Source organism: Thamnophis sirtalis, unplaced genomic scaffold (genome assembly GCF_051295495.1).
Source record: "Thamnophis sirtalis isolate CommonGarterSnake01/CBP01778 unplaced genomic scaffold, rThaSir2_p1.2 scaffold_10, whole genome shotgun sequence".
NCBI lineage: Eukaryota > Metazoa > Chordata > Lepidosauria > Squamata > Natricidae > Thamnophis > Thamnophis sirtalis.
The window spans coordinates 16,590,568-16,615,646 of NW_028261390.1; the positions used below are offsets into that span (position 1 = coordinate 16,590,568).

Below are 25,079 nucleotides of genomic sequence, written 5' to 3' on the forward strand. Positions count from 1 at the left end.
CTCCCCTTCTCTCCCTCAAGCTTGCTCCACAGAAGCCTCTCCTCTCCCCTTCTCTCCCTCAGGCTGGCCCCCAATGATCCTCTCCTCTCCCCTCCTCTTCCTCAGGCTTGCTCCACAGAAGCCTCTCCTCTCCCTCAGGCTGGTCCCCAATGATCCTTTCCTCTCCCCTCCTCTCCCTCAGGCTTGCCCCATAGAGGCCTCTCCTATCTTATCCCCTTCTCTTCCCCACTCTAACTCCTTAGCAACAGTGTGTTTTCAGGTGGGGAGGGGGAGTAGAATGTCTAAATAAATATAAATATATATTACTAGTACAAAAAAAGAGATAAGGCTAGTGTTGATGTACTATTGTTGATGTAAAACTACAATGTCTGTGTGCTTTCCTATGCAGAAGTCATGTTCTCACTGTGATTCCAGTCTTTTGCTTACCATGTGTTAGCAAAACCTTTTTGTCTACAAGAAAGCTTTAATTCTCCCCCTCACAATTGATCTAATGAAAGACTTGCTTACAGTGTAGAAATCAGTATTGGCAGCTGATTTCCCCTCCTTCAATTTTCTGTTGGAACTTTAAAAATCCAGATCTAATGTTATCCTCCAGGGTTCATGTGGTCTGTTATGATTATTGCACTGAATGTATTTGCATATCTAAAGTACTCTTCCCTAAACTGGTACCCTCCAGTTGTGTCGGGAAATAGCTGTCGGAGATGCTATTGAGAATTCTAGGAACTTCCGTGCAAAACTCTTGGAAAGTGCACTGGCTTTGCAGATAGCAAGTTCAGAATAAGTTTCAGCAAATACAAGCCTGTGCCTGAAAAACTCCCAACAACAGTGAGATTCAACTCATTGTTTATGGCATAAATTAAAAACAGCCTAAAGTTCTCTTTCTAAAAATATGCAGTTCCATCTCACCTTGCGTGTATTTACTTTCTCAGAACATTCACCCACAGTTCTTCCATTAATTTCTATTAAAAGAAGTTTAATAATTTAAAAATATCCTGGCATTAAGTTCACTAAAATTAAGGTGGTTGACTAAACACAAAGTCATTTCACATACAGAAATCTTCCTATTAAAATATTAATCCAGTGCATCTTAATAGTTCCCTAGTTTGGTTCCCTCAAGATGTGTTGGACATAGTCTCCCTAACCTGCATGCCATCCGTTACAATGGGCGAGAAGGATACATCTACAGGCCCTCAAGTTAGGAACAGCTACTCCATAGCAACCTTGAAAAAGTACAAGATGCAATCATATTTCTGACTTAATCTACTCCATTTAGTAATAGACTATAGGAAATCTCAATCTTACAATAACACAGAGTTATATATCTGAGAACCACAGGAAGTAAAACTGAAGATTTTTCAAATAAAATAATGTCGTGTGCTTCTAACAAGTAGCCTCTCTTTTTCCTTCAGGTTATCTATTTTCTTTTCTATTTCTTTTACATTTGAAGCATTAAGTCTTTCTTATAAGCCGGCATTTCTTTGCCAGTTAAGATCAGATTTTATTTTGCTTTACAACTTCTATTTTAAATTCATAATTCATAGCGAATTTTTCCCCTTTCAAAAATGGTCACTTAATCTCTTTCTGGTACCTTTGCTGGACTACGATGGAAGTTGTTTATGGGTAAAGCGAAAGGATATCTTTTATCATGTTCTGCAAAATGTGATAAGAGCTAGGTGAGGTGCCTTTAAGGCACTGGTAATACAAGGTTGACTAATGAATAAGTATGAAAAGCAGACTCTTGTCCGCCAGGAAATATGGTAAATGTAAACTGGGAACATACTGCACTATGTTGTGTTACTATCAAAAAAGCAGATGGATTTCTGCCCTTGATAGACTTTAAGGATTTATTTCTTTCACATGTACTTGTCAGTAATCCCAGCTAAGACTTCTAAAACAAATGAAGCAAAATTCTATGATAAACTGGAATAGCTTGTATTTATATTTTTATGGAACAGAAATCTTGATTTTGAGAAAAATAGCCATGCGTAAGCACCATCTTCAATACATAATTTCAAATTATTCAACTTTAAAGACTTTGGTATTTAAATATTATAACCACTGGATCAGGTTAATTGATTTTTTTTTACATGTTTGCATGCATACCACAACCAAGGGTTTGTTCATAGTTGGATTTGGCTAACGTATGATATTGCAAATTTCTAAGCTCTCATTAGAACTAATAACTTAAATACCTTGTCGTAATTACTTTCTGAAATCACATTTCATCAGGCTTAGGTATTTAAATCTTTTAATCACTGGATCATGCTAATTATTATTATTTATTATTTTTTTTACAAATCTTTGATTTATTATCTAGATTGAATGTAAACAGAATTGTGATAAAATCATGAAACTTTGGTCATAATGGAGACAGTGAAGGTGTCCGGCTATCCTGTACAGTCTACAGCGACAGACTTTTCTCTTTTCCTTCTGCACCCAACATAAGTTTAGAAAGGGCACTCTGTATTTATAAGAAATCTACCCTTGTTGTAATTTGAATGTTGTGAATGGCCTGTGGTGAACATTCTGCATATTTCACTAAGATTAAGTTTTCAGCACTAAGCCTACCACTGCTACTGTTTCATTTTAGGCCAAGAGTTTGATCATGTAACAGTAATTATTCTGCCAACATAAATTAGAGGATTTTCACATTGCCCAGCTCTCCAAAATAACCAGTGTAGGTATTTACCTAAAAATAGAAGTCCAAAAGCGTATTATCCACAATCACTCCACGCACACACAGAAACTTATGACTAGTTTTTCTTTTTCTTTCTTTTTCCCCCTTAATTACTTGCATTTTATTCTTATACTTTATTCTTATTTGTTGTCATGGGCTAAAACCAATTTCATTGTATTTATTTTGTACAATGATAATAAAGGATATATGTGTGTGTGTCACATCCTTTATTGTCATTGACATATATGTATATGTCTGTATATGTGTGTATGTGTGTATGTATGTATGTATGTATGTATATATGTATGTGTGTGTGTGTGTATATATATATATGTATGTATGTATGTATGTATGTATGCATGCATGTATGTATATATTCAAATCTGCTGCTTCTAAACGCACCTTGTAGCATTTTTATCTGGATTATCGCAGCAAATGTTCTCCAATCTTCCTTTTTTTAAAAATAATTTCAAAGATTCCTCATTTTAGTCGGGAATGACATTGCTGCTGCTGTTGTTTTTGTAGTTGTTATTTGTTGCTGTTGAAAATATTAATTATAAACCATGATACTAGGAAGTTGAATAAAAGGTTCAACATTACATGAAAGTCCATGAATTGATAGTTGCATACTGATCAAGGGACGTGAAGAGCTCGTGTGTTCCAATGATCTAATAAGCCATAATTTTTGATATATTTATGTTTGGCTCGAATCAATACATCATACTTAAGTGAAGTATTTGAAGAACTTCAACATAGAGAGGAGGAGATATCATCCATAAATCTTGCTGTAGGAAGCTAATTACAATCACACCAACTATTTGATACATAACCCTGATACATTAGATAACAATAACTTCAATAAAAAAAATCTAAATATGATATTCTGGCAATCTGTCATGAGTACCCTGCCAAAAAACCAAAATCAAATTGATTCCATAATTTAATGTAGTTTTTTTTTAAAAAAAAATTCAGCATTTAAAACAATGTATGCAGCATCTTGGACTCCTTACTAGTACTTTAAATGAATAGTTATTTTGACATTTAACAGTCAGAAACCTCCCCAGGGGCTAAATATATGCTTGTTGCCAAAAACATACCCTGAGTAAAATGCTATAGCTTGCATCTTTTACTTAATAAATACTTATATACTTGTTACTAAGAGATATGGAAGCATAGTGAACATGGGGATATTTATCCATTTGAGCTTTAAATATCACAGAAACATTACATATATACATCCAGCGACAAGCCCTACTAAACTCACGGCAGAAAAGTTTTAGTGGACAAGATGATTGATTTACTGAACATGAGGTAAATCATGCAGATTTGTTCTGGGAAGTCTCTTTCTGTTCTATAAAATTTGTTCTCTGTTCTATGAAAAATCTGTAAAAAGCACTTTTTTTTAATATCATTGCAGATATTCCTAGCCAGCCTTCTGCTTTTTTTATAAGTGCTATAAAATAATAATAAAAAATACGCAGGCCCCAGAAGCTACTGAGATTTAGGGATAGCAACTTATAACAAATGCTGATTGCCAATGCTGTCTCTTCATTGCTTGTCATAAAAAAATCATATTCCATCTATAACTTTAGATCCACAAAAAGAAATATGTTATACCACCCTAGTTTAGTTTCATGTGTAAAATAAGTATGTTATATCTGGAAAATACACGGTTAACAAAAGACAAACAAAATGCACTGCTGATTCAGGTTTTTAGCTAGTACTGAAAAAATGAGGTGTGTAAAAATATGCTGTGTTGAATAGCACCAGGTCAACTTGTCAAGTTAACATTTTAATTTAAATATGGTTGACTTTCATTTACTAGAAATAGGACAGAATAGATGAAATGCAACTCTTATGCAACTGATGGACGAAAAATGCTCCAATAAGAATAAACACGATGGTTTTTTTTTTAATTCATCTGTTAATGTCATTTCTAGATGTGGCCGTCAAGTGATAAAACATGTAGCTCTGGCTTTTAAGTTTAGGATTAAAAAAAAACCTAGGTTAGTGATGGCTAAACTTTTCTGTAGTGAGTGCCCAAAGCACGCCCATGCACACCCAAATGTGCATGTGTGTGCATGTGTCCCCCCCTGCATACTGTCTGCCCTCCCACACATGTGCACGCCTGCACTTGCCCCGCATGCCCCACCCCACACACATGCACGGCAGAGATCAGCTGGCCAGTGGGAGGCGTGTGCACATGCCTGGCAGAGCTGGACTTGGGCAACGGCTTCCGTGCCATTAGAGAGGGCGTTGCATGCCCCACGTGCCATTAGTTCACCATCACAGACCTAGGTAATCACTTGTTTATCTTAATTTCTTGCACTAGCAATCAGTTGTAAGCGTCACCCAGAAAATCAAACAAAATCTCTACATGAAACTAAAGAAACAACAAAAGTCCCAACCTTAAGGATTAGTTAGAAATTTGAAATTAGGATTTAGTAGATGTTATTGAAACAAAATATGTATCTTAATAATTCTTGTTTATGAATTATTTAAATCGCTTTTATAGTGTTTCATGGAAAAATTGCACATTCTGATAAAAGGATTCTGGAATTTATTCATAGAAGTGCAATTCTCTTTCACTAAAATGTCAGGCTAAATGCCCGACTGATAGGCAGTTTCCAGTGAGCATTCACCAAAAGTTGTTTATTTCACTTCCCCAAAGGCAAAGAAAGGCTGACTCTGAGTAATGGCCCTGGCTTTCATTGTTAAGTCAGAGTAAACTCATTTTATCCACATGATGGTAGAATGAGAATCTCCAGTGCAAATAGTGCTTTAGAAGAGAGTCTTCTTTTTGAAAATTAATGGAAATTAAATATTTGTATAGTAAGGTGAGTATCTGTGTTTCTGTTTGCCTTGAATAATGTCCAGGAAAGTAGGGAAGAACAGAGTAGAAGAAATAATATACTATTAAGATGGATGTAAGTTAAGGACCTTTTTGCAATCTTATTCTCTTCTCTATTTAAAGCAAAATAGACTGTTATCCATTCTCTCTTCAACCTATTAAAAGCAGTGGAATGAAACGATTACACAAATCTAATCTACTACCATGGATTGTATTTATCCTGTCAAAAGCTTTATTTGGATAAAATAACTATTTGTTTGACTGCAGACAGTTTCTCTAGATGGAAGGCCATTAGTCGCAGCACACTTCAGTTCTGACAGATTAATGGACCTACATGGTGCAACTCTAAAGTTCATGAATCCATCAAGCATATCCAAAGTTGAACTGTAAATTTTAGAAAAATAAAACCTTATTCATTTTCATTTAAACTTCAGCACTGAAAGAAGTTTTCACACTATGTTTAACAATCAAACCTATTCCCACTTTTTGCAATTTATGTTCAGTGTGGTAAATAAATATGGAGAATCAAGTGACTAAACTTAAGAGGTTTTATTGCCAAGTGGTGCAATGCTTTTCAGAACTGGAACAACATTTATCTTTTGAATGACTTGAGAATTCTATATATGTCAGTAGAGTCAGCACAAAAAAGCAGCAGAAATTGCTTTCAATATTGTTAACACAATGAATTCTATGCATTTCATACTTTCACCTTTGTCACATTAATAATTCAATTCAGCTAAAATTTTTGGAGGAGCTCTGGAGACCATGCTTGCTTTTGAGGTCACAACTTTTATAACTTAGATCTTCTATTTTCTTGATAACATTTTCATTGGCAAGTGATGTATCACACTACATTTGAGAAACCATTATGCTGAAGTTGCAATTATTGATGTTGATAACTGGGAATATTCATTCAGTTACTGGATCATAATCTTTCTGTTAACTAGGATCAAACTGTCAACCTTCTGAGTGGGAGAAGAGTGCCTTCACTTCTACGCCATGGCTCTACTCATTATTAATCAAATTTATATAGCCACTTATCTCCCCATTTACACTAAAATGTAGAATATATACTTTTTGAAATATGTTTTTCCTTTTCACTCAGATTTGAATTCCTTTGTACTATTGATGAAATTTTGATCTTAAAAGAAATGTCACAAAAGTACTGGCTACATGTATTAAGTATTACTTTAAAAACAATAACAAAACTACCATATTTTTTGGAGTATAAGACACACCTACCCACCCTCAAGGAGGGAGAAAATTTGGGTGCATTTTATACATCAAATGTAGCCCTGCCTACCCTTTGGCCTCTGCCTCCCAGCAATTTGCCTCCTTGCAGCAAACAGCCAGTTTCAGCTTCAACACAGCCTGATTAGCACAAGCAGCTGATTGTCGGCCTCCTGACCTTCAGCTGTTTTAGGCTGCAGGGATTGCCATTGCTTATTGCCACTTCCACATGCCCCATTTTTGGCCTCCGCATCCCATTTTTGGTCTCTGCATGCCCCATTTTCCACCCATTTCCATCCCCACCGCCCGGAACAGGTGGAAACTGGGGCTTGTGGAGATGGCAATAGGCTATGGGAATCCCTGCAGCCTGATACAGCTGATGGTCAGGAGGCTGACAATCAGCTGTTGTGCTAATCAGGCTGTGATGAAGCTGAAACTGGTTGTTTGCTGTTTGCTGCAAGAAGGCAAATTGCTGAGAGGCAGAGGCAGATTTTTTCCTTGTGCTAATCAGGCTAAACTGAAACTGAAACAGGCTGTTTGCTGCAAGGAGGTAAGTCAATAACTATAAATGCCTACAGAATGTTCAAATTATTAGACTTGTTTTTTAAAGAATGCTTTATTATTGTTCTAGACAACTTAACAAAATTAAGAAGCTTTTTAAAATAAATGCTTGATCTGAAGAGGCCTAGTGTTATTATATCTTCTTTTAAATAGCAAAGAATAACATATACTTTCAGAAAGCCACATCAATTTTAACAACATCTGTACAAGTATAGTCTGAAATGTAATAGTGTCCTGTTGTAGTATTAAGATAAGGCAGCTGAGTTAGACCCTGGCTTAGTAATGTTTGAAGTAGATCTATTTAAATAATTGGGAGGAGTTAGTGTGACTACATTTAAGAAAACTTTCTGGCATTAATATACTGCCATAATGTACATTTTTCCAATTCTTTGCTCTTTCTATGGGTCAAGCACACATGCACAGAAATACACCACAAACAGTGTATATCGTCTGTACTGTTTGTTGTTTGCTGCAAGGAGGCAAATTGCTGGGAGGCAGAGGAAGATTCCCCCCCCCCTAGTTTTCCTCTCCAAAAGCTAGGTGTGTCTTATACTTTGGAGTGTCTTATACTCTGAAAAATAGAGTAGCTGCAGTAGTAATAAAAGTATATTATAGTAGCCTTTTTTTCCAACTCTAGAAATAAAACTTGTCAAAAATAGAACAACAAACAAGAAGACTTATTGGCTGATGAGTGGAATAATAAGTCTGTGCCAATTGGTCTAGTGGTTAATAATACCCTGGCCCCAAAACCAGGAGACTGTGAGTTCTATTCCTGTCTTAGGCATGAAATTTGCCTGTCTAGGCATGAAATTTGCCTGTCTAGGCATGAAATTTGCCTGTCTTGGGCATGAGTTGTTGGATATGAGACAAGTGGGAAATAAATTTCATAATAAATAAATAAAATGAAAGCCAACCAGGTGACCTTGGGCCAGTCTCTCTCTCTCTCTCCCTCTCTCTCTCTCTCTCAGCCCAACCTATCTCACAGAATTGTTCTTGTGCGGAAAATAGGAGGCGGAGGATGAGTTTTAGGTATGTTCATCACTGTGAGTTTATTTATTTATTTATCTATTTATTTATTTATTTATTAGACTTATATACTGTTTCATAGGGCTTTCAGCCCTCTCTAAGCGGTTTACAATTTTTTTAGCAAATTGAGTCAGAAACTTGCCCCCACAGTCTGGATCCTCATTTCACCCACTTCGGAAGGATGGAAGCCTGAGTCGACCTTGAGCCGGTGAGATTTGAACCGCTGAACTGCAGATCACAGTCAGCTGAAGTGGGCTGCAGTACTGCACCCTAACCACTGCGTCACCTCGGCTCGGAGTTGCTTATAAAGTAATAAAAGGCAGAATTTTAAAAAAGCCTGATAAATAATTTCACTTATCTTTCAGGAAGGAACACTTTAAACAAGAGATTACAGCAAATATCTGTATGCACAAAAAGTATATAGTAGTATAGTATAGCCTTTATTGACATTGTACATCATGTATACAATGAAATTGGTTTTAGCCTCACCTGTGCAATCTGTGACAAAAAATATAAACAACATACATAGTATAAAGAATAATTCCTACTCAAGTAATTAGGGGGAAAAAAGAAAGAAAGAAAAAGAAAAAAACTAGTCATATGTTTCCATGTGTGCATGGAGTGATTGTGGTTGGGTTTAAGAGTCTGAAAGCCCAAGGAGAGGAAACTATTTTTAAACCTATTTGTTTGGCTAGCTATGCTCGATGTCTTCTGCCCGATGGTAGAAGTGTGATGGTAGAAGTGCGAAGGGACTGACCAGGGTGTAAATCATCTGCGAGTATCCTCCCTACTCTGCTAAAGTAGCGAGACCTGGCAATGTCAATCAGTAGTGTTAGAGGGCAATCAATGGTTTCTTGTGCCGAATTGATCACTCTCTGTAGTGTCTTCCTGTCCACAGCAGTTAAACCAGTGTACCATACTGTAATGCAGTATGTGAGGACACTTTCTATCGTAGACCGAGAGAAAGATGTCATCAGCCATTGATCCATCAGATCTCTATGATGCTATAGCAAAATCGCTAAAGTATACATGCTACACTGATCAAATGTAATTTGGATACAATTTTTTTTAGAACTCTACATAAGCATAAATGCTAACACAAATAAAAGTTTAATGAAATCCCACTGAGTCAGGTTCTGACCCAAAGCAAAATAACGAAAGAACTTTAATTTGATTACAGTATTTAAAAAAGCTTTCTAGCAAAGTAAAGAAGGAAATACTTACATGCAATACGGACATAGGCCTTCCTACTCTTGGTTGTGCCTGCAGAACTCCAAGCCACACATTGGCACCAGTAATCTTCGGGTCCAAAGAGTTCTTCAACTTGTTGCCGTGAAATCTCAATGCTTACCTCTCGAACAATGAGTCCTACCAAAACATAACCAATATGTCTGCATTGACTTCAGAATTTGACATTTTTTTAGCAGTAGGCAAGTAACTCATTGGTATGGGAAAAAGGAGCTGTTGCATGACAAGGAAATATTTTGAAGACACCTTTGAAACATATACTTTTTTTAAATATGGTTTTTAGACTCGAAGCTGCTTCAGATATTGAAAAAGAAAGAGGAAGTGCAAGTCATTTGGAGATCCTTTCCCAAACTTCAAGAGATCATTCAGAGGGAAGGGTTTCATTTCTTTGTTGTAATAGAAAACTGCCCAGGACAAATGTAACAAAGAGTCTTGAGAAGAGGGGACCTGCCAGTTGTCCATTTATAGGAACATGATGTGCATGTTTTTCTGTCTTCCTCTGTAAAAAGCAAAGCTGGTGGGAAATCTGAAAAACTCATGCTTTATCGAAGAGCCCACCATAACTGTCTTTGGACCTGTTCATGTAGCTGCTCATTTGCTGCTTATTATTGCCACCCACTTTCTTACTTACTGTCCCAAAGGTGCTTTTTCATGAGCTAACTGGACTTTCTTGGTTTTCTTTGAAGACATTTGGCTTCTTATCCAAGAATCTTCTTCAGCTCAGAACTGAAGAAGCTTATTGGATTAGAAGTGGCGCATCTTCAAAGAAAAACAAAAAAGTCCGGTTGTCTCTTGAAAAAGCATCTTTGGGGCAACCATGATCTGGATGATTGAGTATCTCCATAGACATTTCTCACGTAATCTTCCCATTTTAATCCAGAGGAAATAAACAAAGCAAAGTAATAGAATGTATCTGTAACTACTGTGCTTTCCTGAAAGTAAGACCAGGTGTTATTTTCTTTTAGGCCCCAAAATATGCACAAGGGCTTATTTGCAGGGTTGTCTTATTTTCAGTGCCACAGCCACAAGGCAGGATGGTGGTTGAACTGCCTGATGGGCACCAGTAGCCATGTGCAGCAAGAGCCTACGTAGCTGCCAGCCCATTTCTTCCGGCACTAGTGTGGCACCGGAGCAGGAGGCTGAGTGATGGAGCCAGGCTATCCACGCCCTGCCAACTGCCTTGCCTTGTGGCACTGGCCCACTTCTTCTGGAAGCGGGAAGAGGAAGCCAAGCGATGTGCTGATGATGCGGCCATGAGGCGAGGTGGGGAGGGAGTGGAGGACAAGGCAGGTGGGTGGAGGATGACACAAGACAGGTGGAGGTGGTGTATGAGATGAGACAGGAGGAGGTGAAGGGTGGGTGGTCGGCTGCGCATGCACTTAAGTATGGCTTATTTTTGGAGTAGGGTTTATAGTGGGTGCACGTACAGAAAACATGTTAGATCTTATTTTTGAGATAGGTCTTATTTTCAGGGAAACAGCAAGTTATTGAGGAAATGACAAGATAAGAAGAAGGGAAAATATGCATTTTTATAAGATACATGTTACATAGTTATACACAAAATTATAAAACAAAGTTAAAATAAGTAGCAGATTATTGCCAGTGCCATAAAATTAATCAGGTTGTGCTCACTTACATTAGGTGGGCATCAAATAGCTTTTAAACTGGATCATGTTTTCTCATTCTTTAAAAAAATATTTTTCACATAGTGTAGTAAAGCCACTCTGCTGATTGCAAAGATCATAGATATCTAATATAATGTACCTCAAGCTTGCACTTTAATTATAACTTCTAGAACCTACCCAAGATTTACAACATGCTGAGTAGTCTTCATTTACTGATCCATACTGTGATTTTAAATTACTGTATGATACTGAGTGACAAAGAAAAAAACACAGCCCTTCCATTGTTGATAAAATATTTATTCGTACATTTCACATCCAAGGGTTTGCTACAGACAGTTTCTATTGCTTCAGTTATTAGATTTGAGTCTATTTTTTAGTTTGTTTTTATGTATTGGGTCTACAATAAGGCCTATATGCGCTTTAAAATGCCTGTGCCAATTGGGACTTCCTTTTTCTACTCATGTGCTTTCTCTTATTAGAAGAAATGAACTGTTGTAATTGCTATTGCTTAGTTTATATTCTTGTGACCTTCTTGAATTGCCCTCAAACACAAATGTGCTAACATGCTGTCTTCTCTGTAAATGAGGAGTCCTAAGTAGCTTAGAGCCTGGATAATGTCAACAAGGCTAATGGGATAGGGAAGAGAGGGCATGGATACAGCTCGAGGTGTGAGTCTACATTCTAAGCCAATGTGATGAAAGTCTTCAAAAGCATTCCCTTCCTGTGGGCAAATGGAAGAATTTCATTTCTACTTGCTTGGTGGAAGGGAACTTATCATGTTTTCTGACATGTGACCCTTCCTTTCAGCTTAATGTATACCTTTTCTTTTTTCGCAATAGCCTTTTTAACCTATTTCCGTGATGGTGAACCTATGGCATGTGTGCCAGAGGTGACACACAGAGCCCTCTCGGTGGGCACATGTGCCATGGCCAGCTGCTCTTCTGGTATCCGGCTTGTGCGCCGGCCAGCTGGTCTTTGTGGGTGCCGGAAATTGCCCTGAAAAATGCCCACAAACAGACCATTTTCCAAACCATTTTCAGGCCGATTTTCAGACTGTTTTTGTCCTGAAAATAGCCTGAAAAATGGCCTGAAAAACAGGCTATTTTTCGGTCATTTTTTGGGTTGTTCCAAGGTTGTTTTCTGGTGCTCCAGCGTCCGCGAAGACCAGCTGGCTGGACCACATGCACATGCGTTCAAGTTTGGGCACTCAGTGCTGAAAAGATTTGCTGACCTACTTCATCTTTCCATATAAGGTATACTTGAGAAACACAGATCATACATACATACATACATACACACACACACACACACACACACACACACAATTCTTGTATCTGCACCTAGGTATATTCTTATTCTAACAATTCTTATCACTTTTATTGCCTATTAATAAAGCTAATTAAATATATATTTAAATGTATTCTTTGTTTTCTCTCATGTTATATAAAGCAAGCAAGGTATTTATGAAGGAAATACTTTGCTTGCTTGTGTATTACATTGCATGCATGAATGAGTGTGCCAGATGAGTAATTCATAGTCCCTAGATAGATGATACAAGCCAGAAGTACTTGGACATATGCTCCGGATCCTACGACTCAAATGTTTTAGGTCACAATTTAACCTTAAGCTATTTCAGTCTGTGTTAGCAATTTTTTCCCCTCTTTTGTACAAGGGTTTCTTATTCCGGAGTTCAGGAGTCAAGTTTTGTTGCCCCTGGCTCCAAAGACAAAAGAGGCCTGAGGTCTGTCTTTACAGTGGAAAATTGTGTTCTGCAAAAGCACTGATTACAGAAAGCACACAAGTGTGAAGTAGACTATCGTAGAATTGTTAAAAGCATCAAAACCCACATAAATGTGTTGGCAGTAAATGTGTCTCCAGTTCATAGGCTACAGTGGCCACAGAAGTGGAAATAAAGATTATTACAGAGAGGGGGAAAAAGCAGGAATGCATCCTGAAACCTGCCAATTCCAAAAAGATCACACACACACAAACAAGTTATGATATAAGGCTAGCTAGCTATCTTCCTAACAACTAAGCCCAAAAATCTAGATGAAATGTCAGAAAAAAATAAAATAAAAAGCAATTAATGTAGCAATCTTCCCACCAAATCTTTACCAGAATCTGAAATCTTGTGACTTTTTCTTAAGACAGCCTTGTAAAATACTGTCACCCATTGGCATCTGTTTCATGTATGGTGCATGGAAGAAGTTTTAGGAATAAGGTTAGAAACACATTTTAGAGAGTTATTCACATTAAAAAAACTCATGTTTATCAGTAAAAATGTCTTAAAGAACTAATGGCAAGAAGATTTATTGCTAGATTCTAATTTCTGAAGTATGATTGAAAGTAGGAAGAATTTTCTGGCACTAGATTTTTTTTATTCCAGGAAAATATTGAATGTCATTTTGGTTAAAGTAGATGTAAAAATGTAAAAGTATGCAAAAAGGGCATATTTATTGTATCTTTTTGTTAGAGTCCTCTACATAAGAAATGTAGACATTTTATGCATCATCCAAGACCGTGATGGGGAATCTATGGCACACATGCAACTGGTAGCATGCACAGCCCTCTCTGAGGGCACGCGAGCTGTCACTTTAGCTCCGCTCCACCGTGCATGTGCATGCGCCTCCTGCTGGCCAGCTGGTTTTCGGGTCTCTGCTGCGCATGTGTGGTGGGCGGGGTGCATGAGCGCATGCACAGAGGGCAGGAGGAGCATGGAAGGCCGTGATGTGTGCAGGGCACACACAGGGTGTTACACGCACATGCACAGGGTGCACAGTGTGTGTATGTGTCACATGTGCATTGCATTATGGGTGTGTACATGCTTTTGGCACGCAGCTAGGAAAAGGTTAGCCATCAGTGATATAAGAGATGACTAATTACAAATCAGTTGCCATTTGAACAAAAGACCAAAGCCAGATATTGATACAAAAAATCATTTTATTCTATAGGGTGTCACATTCCGGCGTTCACGTTGAATACAAACAGAGAGTCAGTTTGTTTGGCAAAAAACTTTATCTCTATCTAATATTACGTGATAACCAGCACTAAATAACAATGATACAAAGGTAAGCAAATTCAAGTCAGTTCTAACCAAATTAACACCATCACTCATATATATACCATTATCCCACCCAGCTCCACCCACAACTCCACCCAGATGACACCCAACCACCATCACCAATCACCATGACCCACACCCTCAGCCACACCCCCACTCAGTGTCATCATAACCTCCTTCCTGGTCAGCCGCAGAAGAGTTACGTCAGAGTAGTCAGTTCCACCTGAGTAGAAGAGTTACTTTGGAGTAGGCTCTGAAGTGCAGCTGTTGTCCAGGAGGTGTGCCTGCAGAGTAGTGAAGGATGCAGCTGCTACAGGCTCCGCCGACATCAGAGAGTCAACATCAACATGGCAGCGTTGGTGGCGTGTAAGCATAGCCGAGCGGGCATTGCAATGGGCGCCTCCCCCCTCTGGATGGCAGCCCGAGGGCTGACATAGGAGAGTAATTAATTTACCTATTTTTCAAAAATGTTAACCTAAAATAGCCTTAATTTTACTATAATTCATAGCTGTTGAGTTTTTCAGGTAAATATTTGCTGTTAATGGTGATAATTTTGGTTTGGGGGTACACCAGATCATGAGATTTCCTTTCTTTGCAGAACAACTGTATTGTGAGAATTGCTGGCGGCACATAAATCACAAACACCTTTATTTTATGCTATTTAACTTAATTGCTACAGTAGATTTGAACTTAGCAGAAAATTCTTCTCAGGCACTTGATACAATACAACTAGGTAACCATTCCTTTATTTAAAATTAGGCTCTATTCAACTTCAAACTGACTCTGGACAATTCACAATATAATAATCAATAATTTATGCAAAACAAAGCAAGATGGGATCCAGGTTTTTTTTTTTTTACAGCCCTGCAATCCCTTTTTATTGGGGTGGAGTCAGAGCAACTGAATGGAGCTGAGCATTTATTGGCCGGATGCCCTTCCTGATGCTTATGTAGAGTTCACAGCAGATATTTTCTCTTTGCGCCCTGATAGAGATACATCTGTCACTGCCTAAGGTTGAACTCTCACCCTTTTGAATGGGAGGCAAACATCTTCATCTCTAGGCCACCACACTGTCCCTTACTTTGGCTTTAGCCTCACCAAATTTTAAGGACACACACAATTAATTGTTATATTTATACAATTTCACAATATACTAATATTGTAAGTCAGTATGAACTCTGTTATAAACAGTAACAATTTCAAACTGTAACACTAAAACAAACAGAGAGAGTGAAACAGCTTTCCACAACAACATGCGGAATCATCAGATAGTGCCTGGGCTCACACAATGTGACACAATACAGTGTGCATTGTCTGGACTCGGACTTATTGTGTTGCTGAAGCCAGCCATTACATTTTTAAAGACCTTTTTATGGCTTACCACACTGCAGCAATAAAGTTCATTATGGCTTATTCAATTGACTTAATACAAATTGTGTGAACACAGCTTGTAACATCTTGTTCAGTTGCGGCTTTTGTTGCATTTCATTTCCTTTTTCTTAAAACAAACAAATACATCAACAAAATTTATTATTCTTGGCATTTTATCCTTCAAGCTGTGAGCTATTTTGCATAAATAATATTTCATAATAGCATCTTGTGAAATTAAAACACTCAAAGTGTACTGCTGTGATTTAAAGGAAGCAACACAAGAAAAACTATAGTTATATATAGTATATTTGAAACACCTAAGAAGGCGTGGTGTTATACCATGCTTTCCTCTGAAGAGTTAGTTTGACTCCAAAAAAGGTCCCAGATATGTCCTTTCTTCTGTTCAGAGTATGGCTTTATTTAGAACTGCAGTTCTCTCTCAATTAATGTTTTTTACCTATTTTCCCCAAATTACCTTCATTGGAGAAGAGCCTAATGCTGGGAAAGATGGAGGGCAAAAGAAGAAGGGGATGACAGAGAATGAGACATTATATTTCTTCTCTTCCTTGGTGGGCTCTTTTTTGTTAGAAATTTCCAAGCATAGGCTAAGCAATCATTGCATAAAGTTGTCCTTAATACCCTGCATAAACTGGCTATGAGAATTTCTTCAATTGTACAATCTAAAGTTGTGCAAAGTATGATCCGATCATCTCCAGTTGTTTTTTTAAACAAGGTAGTGCGTGGTGTTATTACTTTAGAAACCCAATCTCTTGTACGCTTGCTACATTTCGAAAAAACAGCTTTCATTTTGACAAAAAGCCAAATTTCAATAGTAATTAAGACCTTCAGCTCCAATCAGTATAAAGTAGTCAGTGCATCCAGTGCTGTGGCTCAGTTATCATGGGTATTTATGATTGGAAAACATCATGATTTATTCATAGAATTTTATGAACCTCTTTAGAAAAGCTACACAATGCCTTTTGATTAGTAGTGCTAGGAAGGCTGGCTGTGAGATGAACCCAAAGCCTGCCTCTGCTGTTGATTCAACCCACCAAGATACTCATCGCACCATTAAAAAACTGCTTCAGTACTAGCTTACCTGCTTGTATGTAATTCTTTATGCAACTTTGGGCAATCACGACAAAATATATTATAAAGAGAGTTAGCTCAATTGGTATGTTAATATTTACAAATGTTATGTAAACTTGTTAATGTTAGCAATATTCCTTAGAATGCAAATATAGCGTGTTAACAAGTCTCAACTTATCTCTGCTGAGAACACAAACTTGGCTTACAATCACAATGTGTTAGCAATATATGTATAGCATCCATCTAGTCTTTGCCACAGTAGTTTGCTTCAGAAACAGCAAGTCAAACTAAATGATTGAATGCAAATATATCACTTCAGGATCTAGGGCTGAGAGTTTTTTCATTGGTGTCTCAAATCAGCAAACCAAAACTTATCACCATTTGCCCATGAGGTTGAAACCACAGTATGGGGGTGTCAAACTCGATTTCATTGAGGGCCGCATCAGGGTTGTGTTTGACCTTGGGGGGACGGGGTGGGTGTGACTGGGGTGGGCATGGCCAGCTTGATGCCACTCATGTCCAGGGTACCTATGGTGCCTGTTCTGTCCCCCCCTTCACGGCTCGTTAACAAACGCAGGCAGGCAACTTAAAAGGAAGTCTTTATCAGTTTTCAGTTCAAACTGGCTTCGAGCCCAGAAATAACATAAATGCAAGACTTCGATAAGAATGCAAAACAAAAGACTCTTACAAGCACTGCAGTTCTTCCACAGTCTTCACCGATCAGGTTTACATGAAACACCAAAGCATTTATCCAAGTGTAACAGGCATAAATCGCGATTAATAAGGTATTTAGGTATTTTAGGTATTTATTGTACATTTATAGGCCGCCCTTTTCCCTGAGGGGACTCAGGGCGGCTTACAATAAAAGGGGAAAGGGAGTGTAGGACAAATACAAAAGAAATGTGAATGAGAATAAATCAAACAGTAAAACACAACATTCACTCGACATTCGGGAGGGGCGAAAGTAAAAACTTATCCCCAAGCCTGACGGGCTAGCCAGATCTTGAGGGCTGTGCGGAAGGCCCGAACGGTGGTGAAGGTACAGATCTCCACGGGGAGATTGTTCCATAGTGTCGGAGCCGCAACAGAGAAGGCTCTCCTCCGAGTAGTCGCCAGTCGGCACTGACTGGCGGATGGAATACGGAGGAGGCCAACTCTATGCGATCTGATGGGACGCAGGGAGGTAATTGGCAGAAGGCGGTCTCTCAAATAGCCAGATCCACTACCATGGAGCGCTTTATAGGTGGTAAGTAGGACCTTGAAGTGCACCCGGAGGTCGACAGGTAGCCAGTGCAGCTCACGGAGGATCGGTGTTATGTGGGCGAACCGTGGTGCGCCCACGATCACTCGCGCGGCCGCATTCTGGACTAGCAATAAGCAAGCAATGTTGTACAAATCAAGGCACGCACGAAGGAACGACGTTGACTCCAGCGACTGGGGCGTGGCAGCATCCGTCCTTTTATCTCCAAGCTTCCTCCCACAAGTCCCAGCTGTATATTGAAACTTGTATCCCGAAAAGACTCACAGCAGACATCTGCTGAGTCACAACAGGTGCCCAAGTGCTAAGGCAGGACTTCCCTCAGATCCTTCCTCCCTCTCATTATAATCTCCTTCCTTCCTTCCTTTTCTTTTTTCCTTCCCTCTTAATTGTTTTCTTCTTATTCCTTCCCATCTTTCCTTCTTTTTCCTTCCTTGCACTCTTCCCATCTTCCCATCTTTTTCTTTTTCTTTCCTCTTTCCCTTTCTTCTTTCCTGTCCCTTTTTTGGATGCTCAAATGCAAAAGGGGAAATATTTCTTCTTTTGTTTTGTTTTTAGTTTTATTTGTTAGCACTCGGAACCCGTTTCCATTGGCAGAGGGCTGCAGGAGGCCATTGTGGCTGAAAATGGAGCCCGGGAGTGGCCACACGCGGCCCTCCTAAGCTCCATTTTTGTTGGCAGAGGGATCACAGGCTGGTCCTTCACTGTTTCCAGGATGGCTCTGTAAGCCAGATCTAAGCACCCCAAAGACTGCAGGCCTTGAGGCTGACACTCCTGCACTAATATGACAACTCTTCCTTGGTGTGCTAAAGAAAATTAATTTTAATAAAATATCTGTATGGGCATAAGGTGTGATATTGTAGGTTATATAGGATATGTTTTCCTTTGTGATCATCTTTGCAAAATCCTGTAAAAACCATATCTTTGTTCTTCATGTGAATGCCTCATACAGACAATTATATCTGTGAAGGACATACTTGTGTGCTTATTTTATTATTGCTGCTAGAGAAGCAAACAAAAGGACTTTTGATTTAATAGTAGCAGCTATGCCAGTTATATTTTTTAATGGATCAGAGATCTATTCAAGCATTTTCTTAACTCCATCCCTGTTCTTTAGAGAAAAAAATGTTTTCCGCTTCTGACTAGATGGTTTAATATTGGTTTATATATACGCAATCACAAAAAAAAAAGAAGAAGAAGAAGAAGAATATGTCTGCACACCATCTGCTCAGAACTCTTCTTGAATAAGTTTCACAAAACAGGTAGGCAAACTTTGATCTGGGCCTCAATATTTTTTTCTGGGTCCTTGAAGCTCTCTTCCCCCTGAATTTTACAGATCATTGGATTTTTAAGGCACGATAGCTAAATATCAGCAGTGGAGATTCAAAACATGAAAAATTTAAAACCATCCAAAATATCTGTCCAAATTTAAATCTTCTTTTGCATCATTGACTACTCCACTCTGCATCAATGTCCCCTGTGATCTTCAAGAACCTATCAAATTTAACATGAACTCCAATGAGATGTCCCCTCTGTTGAGAAAGGTGATGGTGATGAAAACGCCAGAACAAAACCAAACAAACAATGACCTCTTGGTTCTCATAAGCTGAGAGTACATCAGCAAGATATCAATAATAAGGTAAAGGTTCCCCCCGTACATGCGTGATAGTCATTTCCAGCTATAGGGGCAGTGCTCATCTCTGTTTCTAAGCTGAAGAGCCAGCACTGTCCGAAGACTTTTCTGTGGTCATGTGGCTGGCATGACTCAACGCTGAAGACCCACAGAACACTGTTATCTTCCCACCAAAGTTGGTTCCTATTTTTCTACTTGCATTTTTATATGCTTTCAAACTGCTAGGTTAATAATAATTAGAGTTTCTGCTTAATTAGAATTTAAAAATAATTTCCAATTTTTTTGTACCATATTTAAGGGTAATGAATATCCTGATATCCTTTGTAGGGAACATCCTAAGCATATTACATGGAACAGCTTTCTCTTTTCTTCCTATTAATCCTTGACTCACAACAGTTCATTTAGTTACCAAAGTTCGACAGCACTGAAAAAGTGGCTTATGACTATTTTCCACACTTATTCTGTTGCAGCATCCCCATGGTCACCTGGTCAAAATTCACACTCTTGGCAACTGACTCATTTTTATGATGGTTGGAGTTTCACGGAGTCATGTGATCACCTTTTGTGGCCTTCTGACAAGCAAAGTCAATGGGGAAGCCAGATTCACTTACTAACTTAACTGCAATGATTCATTTAACAACTGTGGCAGGAAAAGCTGTAAAATGGGGCAATATTCACTTAACTGTCTCACTTAGCAACATAAATTTTGGCTCAATTTTGGTCATCAGCCGAGGACTACCTATATCTGCATTTCTTTATATGTATTGATTAATTTAGTTTATACTTTCCATTTTTCCTCAGTAGGAATGTGTCTGCTAGGTTAAGAGCATAAATCTAGTTATTGGGGCAGCTTGTCATGGTACATGATTTGTTTCACACCATGAAATCATAGTTGTTTTGGGGAAGGGATATGGGGAGGAAACTGTCCTTCTATGTCCTTACCAGAGTTCCAAGTTTATGTGTACTTGCTGGGAAAACTTAACATCTTTAGTCATCTTAGTAATTCTACATGCTGAGTGATTATAATACTACACCATTAAACAGATCTGCTAGGAAAAAGTTATCAAATTGAGCATTCCTTGCACACTATGAAACCCCTAATATGAAAACAAAAAGAAGTAAAGAAAATGAGATAATTGTTTCATCTAGTGCCTAGCAGATGAGTACTGGCATCAGTCATCCATTTTTATACATAAAACTCACAAATGAATAACTGCCAGTAACCTCTGAGAAAAATCCAGGAAATTGCAAATTTGCATGCATTAATAAATTTGCATAAATTCAAACACCAGGGCTCAGAAGCATGTGCTTTTCATTTAAAGTTATGTCATAACAAACTTAATTGCAGGGGATTAATTGTAGGAGTTCACAGAACGCTCAACAAGAGTTGCGTACTGTATAAACAGCTAGTAATTAAAATTGTTAATGAAATGCCTTGTATTTTCATTTGCAGCTCTGGTTGGGTTGTTTTCCATGGTAGAAAACAATAAAGGCACAGAATTTGGGAGCACTGGGACTTATTCATCCATCATGTACATCTTTATTTCCAAAATGATGTAAAGACATAACAGAATTTTCTTTCCTTGGGGAAAGGTCACAGTTAAGATTTCCATATTTATTATCCTAATATTTCTTAGTGGGATTGGGAAGTATTTCTGACTGAAATCAAACAATGGCATACAAATGATTGAAGACTATGCTGACATAATGCTTATGTGCATTTGAAGGCTGCATGCTGTTTTGAAATTGATGCCTATGTATATACTTGAGAAGAATGTTTACTAAGGATGAAAAATGGAGAAGTTTAAGGCATGCACATGCTGGTAGATAGATAGTGGATAATATGTATTCTGTTGTGAAAAATGAATGCTTGTCGGCAGAAGTGCATAGGATAATGCTTCAACCCATTTTGTTATATGAAAATGAGTATAGCAGGACAAAAATAAAAGTTTGATGTGTAACGGGAATTGGGGTATGTTAGAATTATGTTAATGTTATATTAAGAAGAGATAAAACAAGAAGAGGTTGGAAGAAGAATAAAGTGATATTGAATAAATGTACACTGAATACAAAAGAGACCACAGAAGTTTGTTGAGATTATTTGTTCACACAGAGAATGAAAGAAGACTGAATATATCTCTACTTCTCTCTCTCTCACACACACACAAATGAAGAAGGAAATATTTATTGGTTAAAAGGAAAGGGGAGTTCAATAAAATGGACTGAATGATGAGATTCTCAAGGGTTAGATGAGAAGTTTAAACAAAAATAATATATGAATCAGTGTATGGATACGACAGGAACAATTGTTTGCAAGAATGGAAAAAGTATTCAGGAAAACAGATAGTTTATTGATTGATTAGTCTGACAAACAGATCAAATGCAAAACATAAATAAAATACAGTGTAGAAGTCCAGGATAACAGGTATAAAAGGAACCATGTGTGTTAAATGCAAAGAATCAACATCCAGGTAAATATATCACCTTTACAACCTGTTTGATATAATGGGTCCTTGGCCAACTGCCTTAGCTATAAACATAGCAGTTCTGCTCACCATGTATAGAACAGATGTATGCAGGAGAATATATACACATACATACACATACACATACACACACACACACACACACACACACACACACACACACACACACACACACACACACACACACACACATATATATATATATATATATATATATATATATATATATATATATATATATATATATATATATATTTCTATCTCTCACTATTTTATGTTTTAATTTCTTTACCTTATTGTTCCCTACTTTTTTCCTGTATTTTCCTCCCCCATAATGTTGCTTAGCTTGAAACAAAATTGAATGGGTATGTATTTTTTTTGGGGGGGGGGGATTGCCCTCGGATGGGGGGGGAAACATATTTGTGGGCTTCTAGAATGTGGTCCCATTTTTATTCGGGCACGTCAAAGAACTTTTATTCAAGCACTTCAAAGTAGACACTATATTTTTGCTATACAAAAATTAGTAAATAGGATCCATGTGTAAAAATAGAAGAAACACTTCCAAGGAAAACAAACGATGAAAGAGTCTAAATCCAAAGAACCTAGTTATATACAAAAATCTGTTGTGTAATTTTTTTTTTTTACAGTTATACACTATTTTTACACTTATGGAAGTTTTCTGGAGATATTCTAGTGGACCCATTAGAAAGAAATAGAAATGTTTTGCTAAGACAAAATGATTGCTATAACATAGCTACTATTTGGCTTTATTTTCTGATTTATTTATTTTTGTTAAGCATGTATTAGACAACATATATAAGTATAAACATGATTTTGGATACATGAAATGGATACGAATAAAAAGAAACATTAGGACAGGGACGGTAGGCACTTTGGTGCGCTTATGCACGCCCCTTAAAGACCTCTTAGGATTAGCGTGAGGTCGACAGTAAACAGTCTAAGGTTAAAGTTTTGGGGCCTTGGGGAAGAAACCACAGAGTCAGGTAGTGCATTCCAGGCATTGAGCACTTCGTTGAACAATAAGTCGCAATGGTTGGATTCACACAAATGCTAAACCATAAATGACATCTTACGAATCACATTGGTTCATCACAATTATTCAGATCCTAAAAACCCATACTCAGAGCACCATGGTAACCTAGCAATTGTGGTGGATGTATTTGAATGTGCATACCTAAGAGGAAAAGAGAAACTCAATCCACTTTAAACTATGGTTAACCTATCTATGACTTTGCATCGCTTTCTGGTGCTAACCTTCCTTGAGGTTAACAAAGCAAGTAAAAAATAAAGTTCTACATAAATAGCAACCTTAGTTGTTGTTATCAATGCATCATATCTGTATATTTTACTGGCCAAATAGAACAGCAAGTGAACGTTGAAAATGATTTCTTACAAACATGAAATCACACTTTTAAATAAATAGACCTGAGGAGATTTCATTCAGAAATATACAATTAACAGTGAAGTAATTGAAGTTCTAGTTACTAGTATAAACTTACATGGAAACCAAACATTTATTTTGATTGGGTAGTTGGAGGAAATGCCTAAAATTTTCAAACATACAATGCTTCAAATGTTCAGGCTAAGACTTTTTCTTTTTTTGTCATTTAGACTGAAGAAAGAAAAATAGTTGAAGCAAGTAAAATTTCAAATGAAATGCTCACATACTGTTTTAACACAGATTTTCACGAATTACCTTGTAAGTGATATATTTTGTATGTTTAAAATAGCTACTTCTTTTGAGACCGGAATAAAATATAGCATATTTCCTCAGATGTTATTTTGAAGCTTCACGTGAAACAAAAAAAGGGGTGATGTGGGGCAAATTTAGCACTACTAAAATGATAGCAGGCAAGAAATCTCGTCACTTGACATGTTAACATTAGTGTTGTTTGTGTAATTAATTATCTGAATAGCAAATCATTCTGTGATCTCAAGAGCTCTGTTTCTGTCACCATTGTTGTTGATTTGGTTCATTCCTATCAGCACTGTTTAAAACCTGGGAATAACTAGGAACTTTATTCCAAAAACTTTGGAATAAAGAGTTGAAAAACCACATAAATAAATAAATAAATAAATATACTGTTAGAGAAAACTTTGTAGAGGTTGTCTATACAAAATTGAGAAGCCTTTATTCCAATCCCAAATCATTTTTGAGATAAGATCTGATCTGCCCTAGATATGTTTTATTATTGATTTTACTCTGATAATTCTAATCAGTATAGTCAGAACATATAGTTGGAGACCTCAGAGCAGTAATGGTATCCTATTATCTTCACTACCAATTCAATAGAAGGAGCACAAGTGCCCGCAGGCTTGTTTGGCTCATGCACGGCACATCTGGGCATGCACAGAAGTTTATGCACATGCACAGAGATCTATGATGACATCTGGATGAGTGGCCGGAGCCTCGCACTTCACCGGAACTGGTGCAAACCGGCAGAATACCACTTCTGCCTCAAAGGGATAGGAAGACTTCCTTATGTAGTTATGATACATGGTATTATCTATCTTACCACATCTAGAATTTACTAATAACTTCATGTTCATTTCTTAGTCCTGAGTCTAAGGAATATCAGGCCATGAATTTGACACCCTGGTATAGAATGTCATAATATACATTTATTTGCATATAGAACTGAATTTAGTAGGTCATTTCTTCCCAAGGTTTCACTATATAGCATACATTTTGGGATTCACCTCCCCATCCCATGCAGCTTGGAAACAGTCCTCTGGAATTATGGGGATTGTGGTATATATATTTCTGGAAAGCACCCAGGTGACGTAGAGTGCTGCAAATATCTTTGGTGTTCTTGGTCAGCAGCCCGAGAAAGTAATTCAAAAAATGAAGAATTCATTCATGAGCAGAAATTGATTTAAGAGCTTTATACGGCTGACCATCTTAAGGAACTTTGAGTGGCCTCCACTGTACATCTGTGACA

The 25,079-nt window shown here is 37.7% G+C and overlaps 1 protein-coding gene across 1 annotated transcript in view; it reads right to left on the reverse strand.

Moving 5' to 3' along the window:
• UNC5C (unc-5 netrin receptor C) overlaps positions 1-25,079 on the reverse strand; it is a 348,175-nt gene that overhangs the window by 109,590 nt on the left and 213,506 nt on the right. Inside the window, exon 3 of the mRNA XM_087724118.1 lies at positions 9,570-9,713. Coding sequence (XP_087580244.1) covers positions 9,570-9,713 — 144 coding nt within the window. The remainder of the gene's footprint in view (positions 1-9,569; positions 9,714-25,079) is intronic.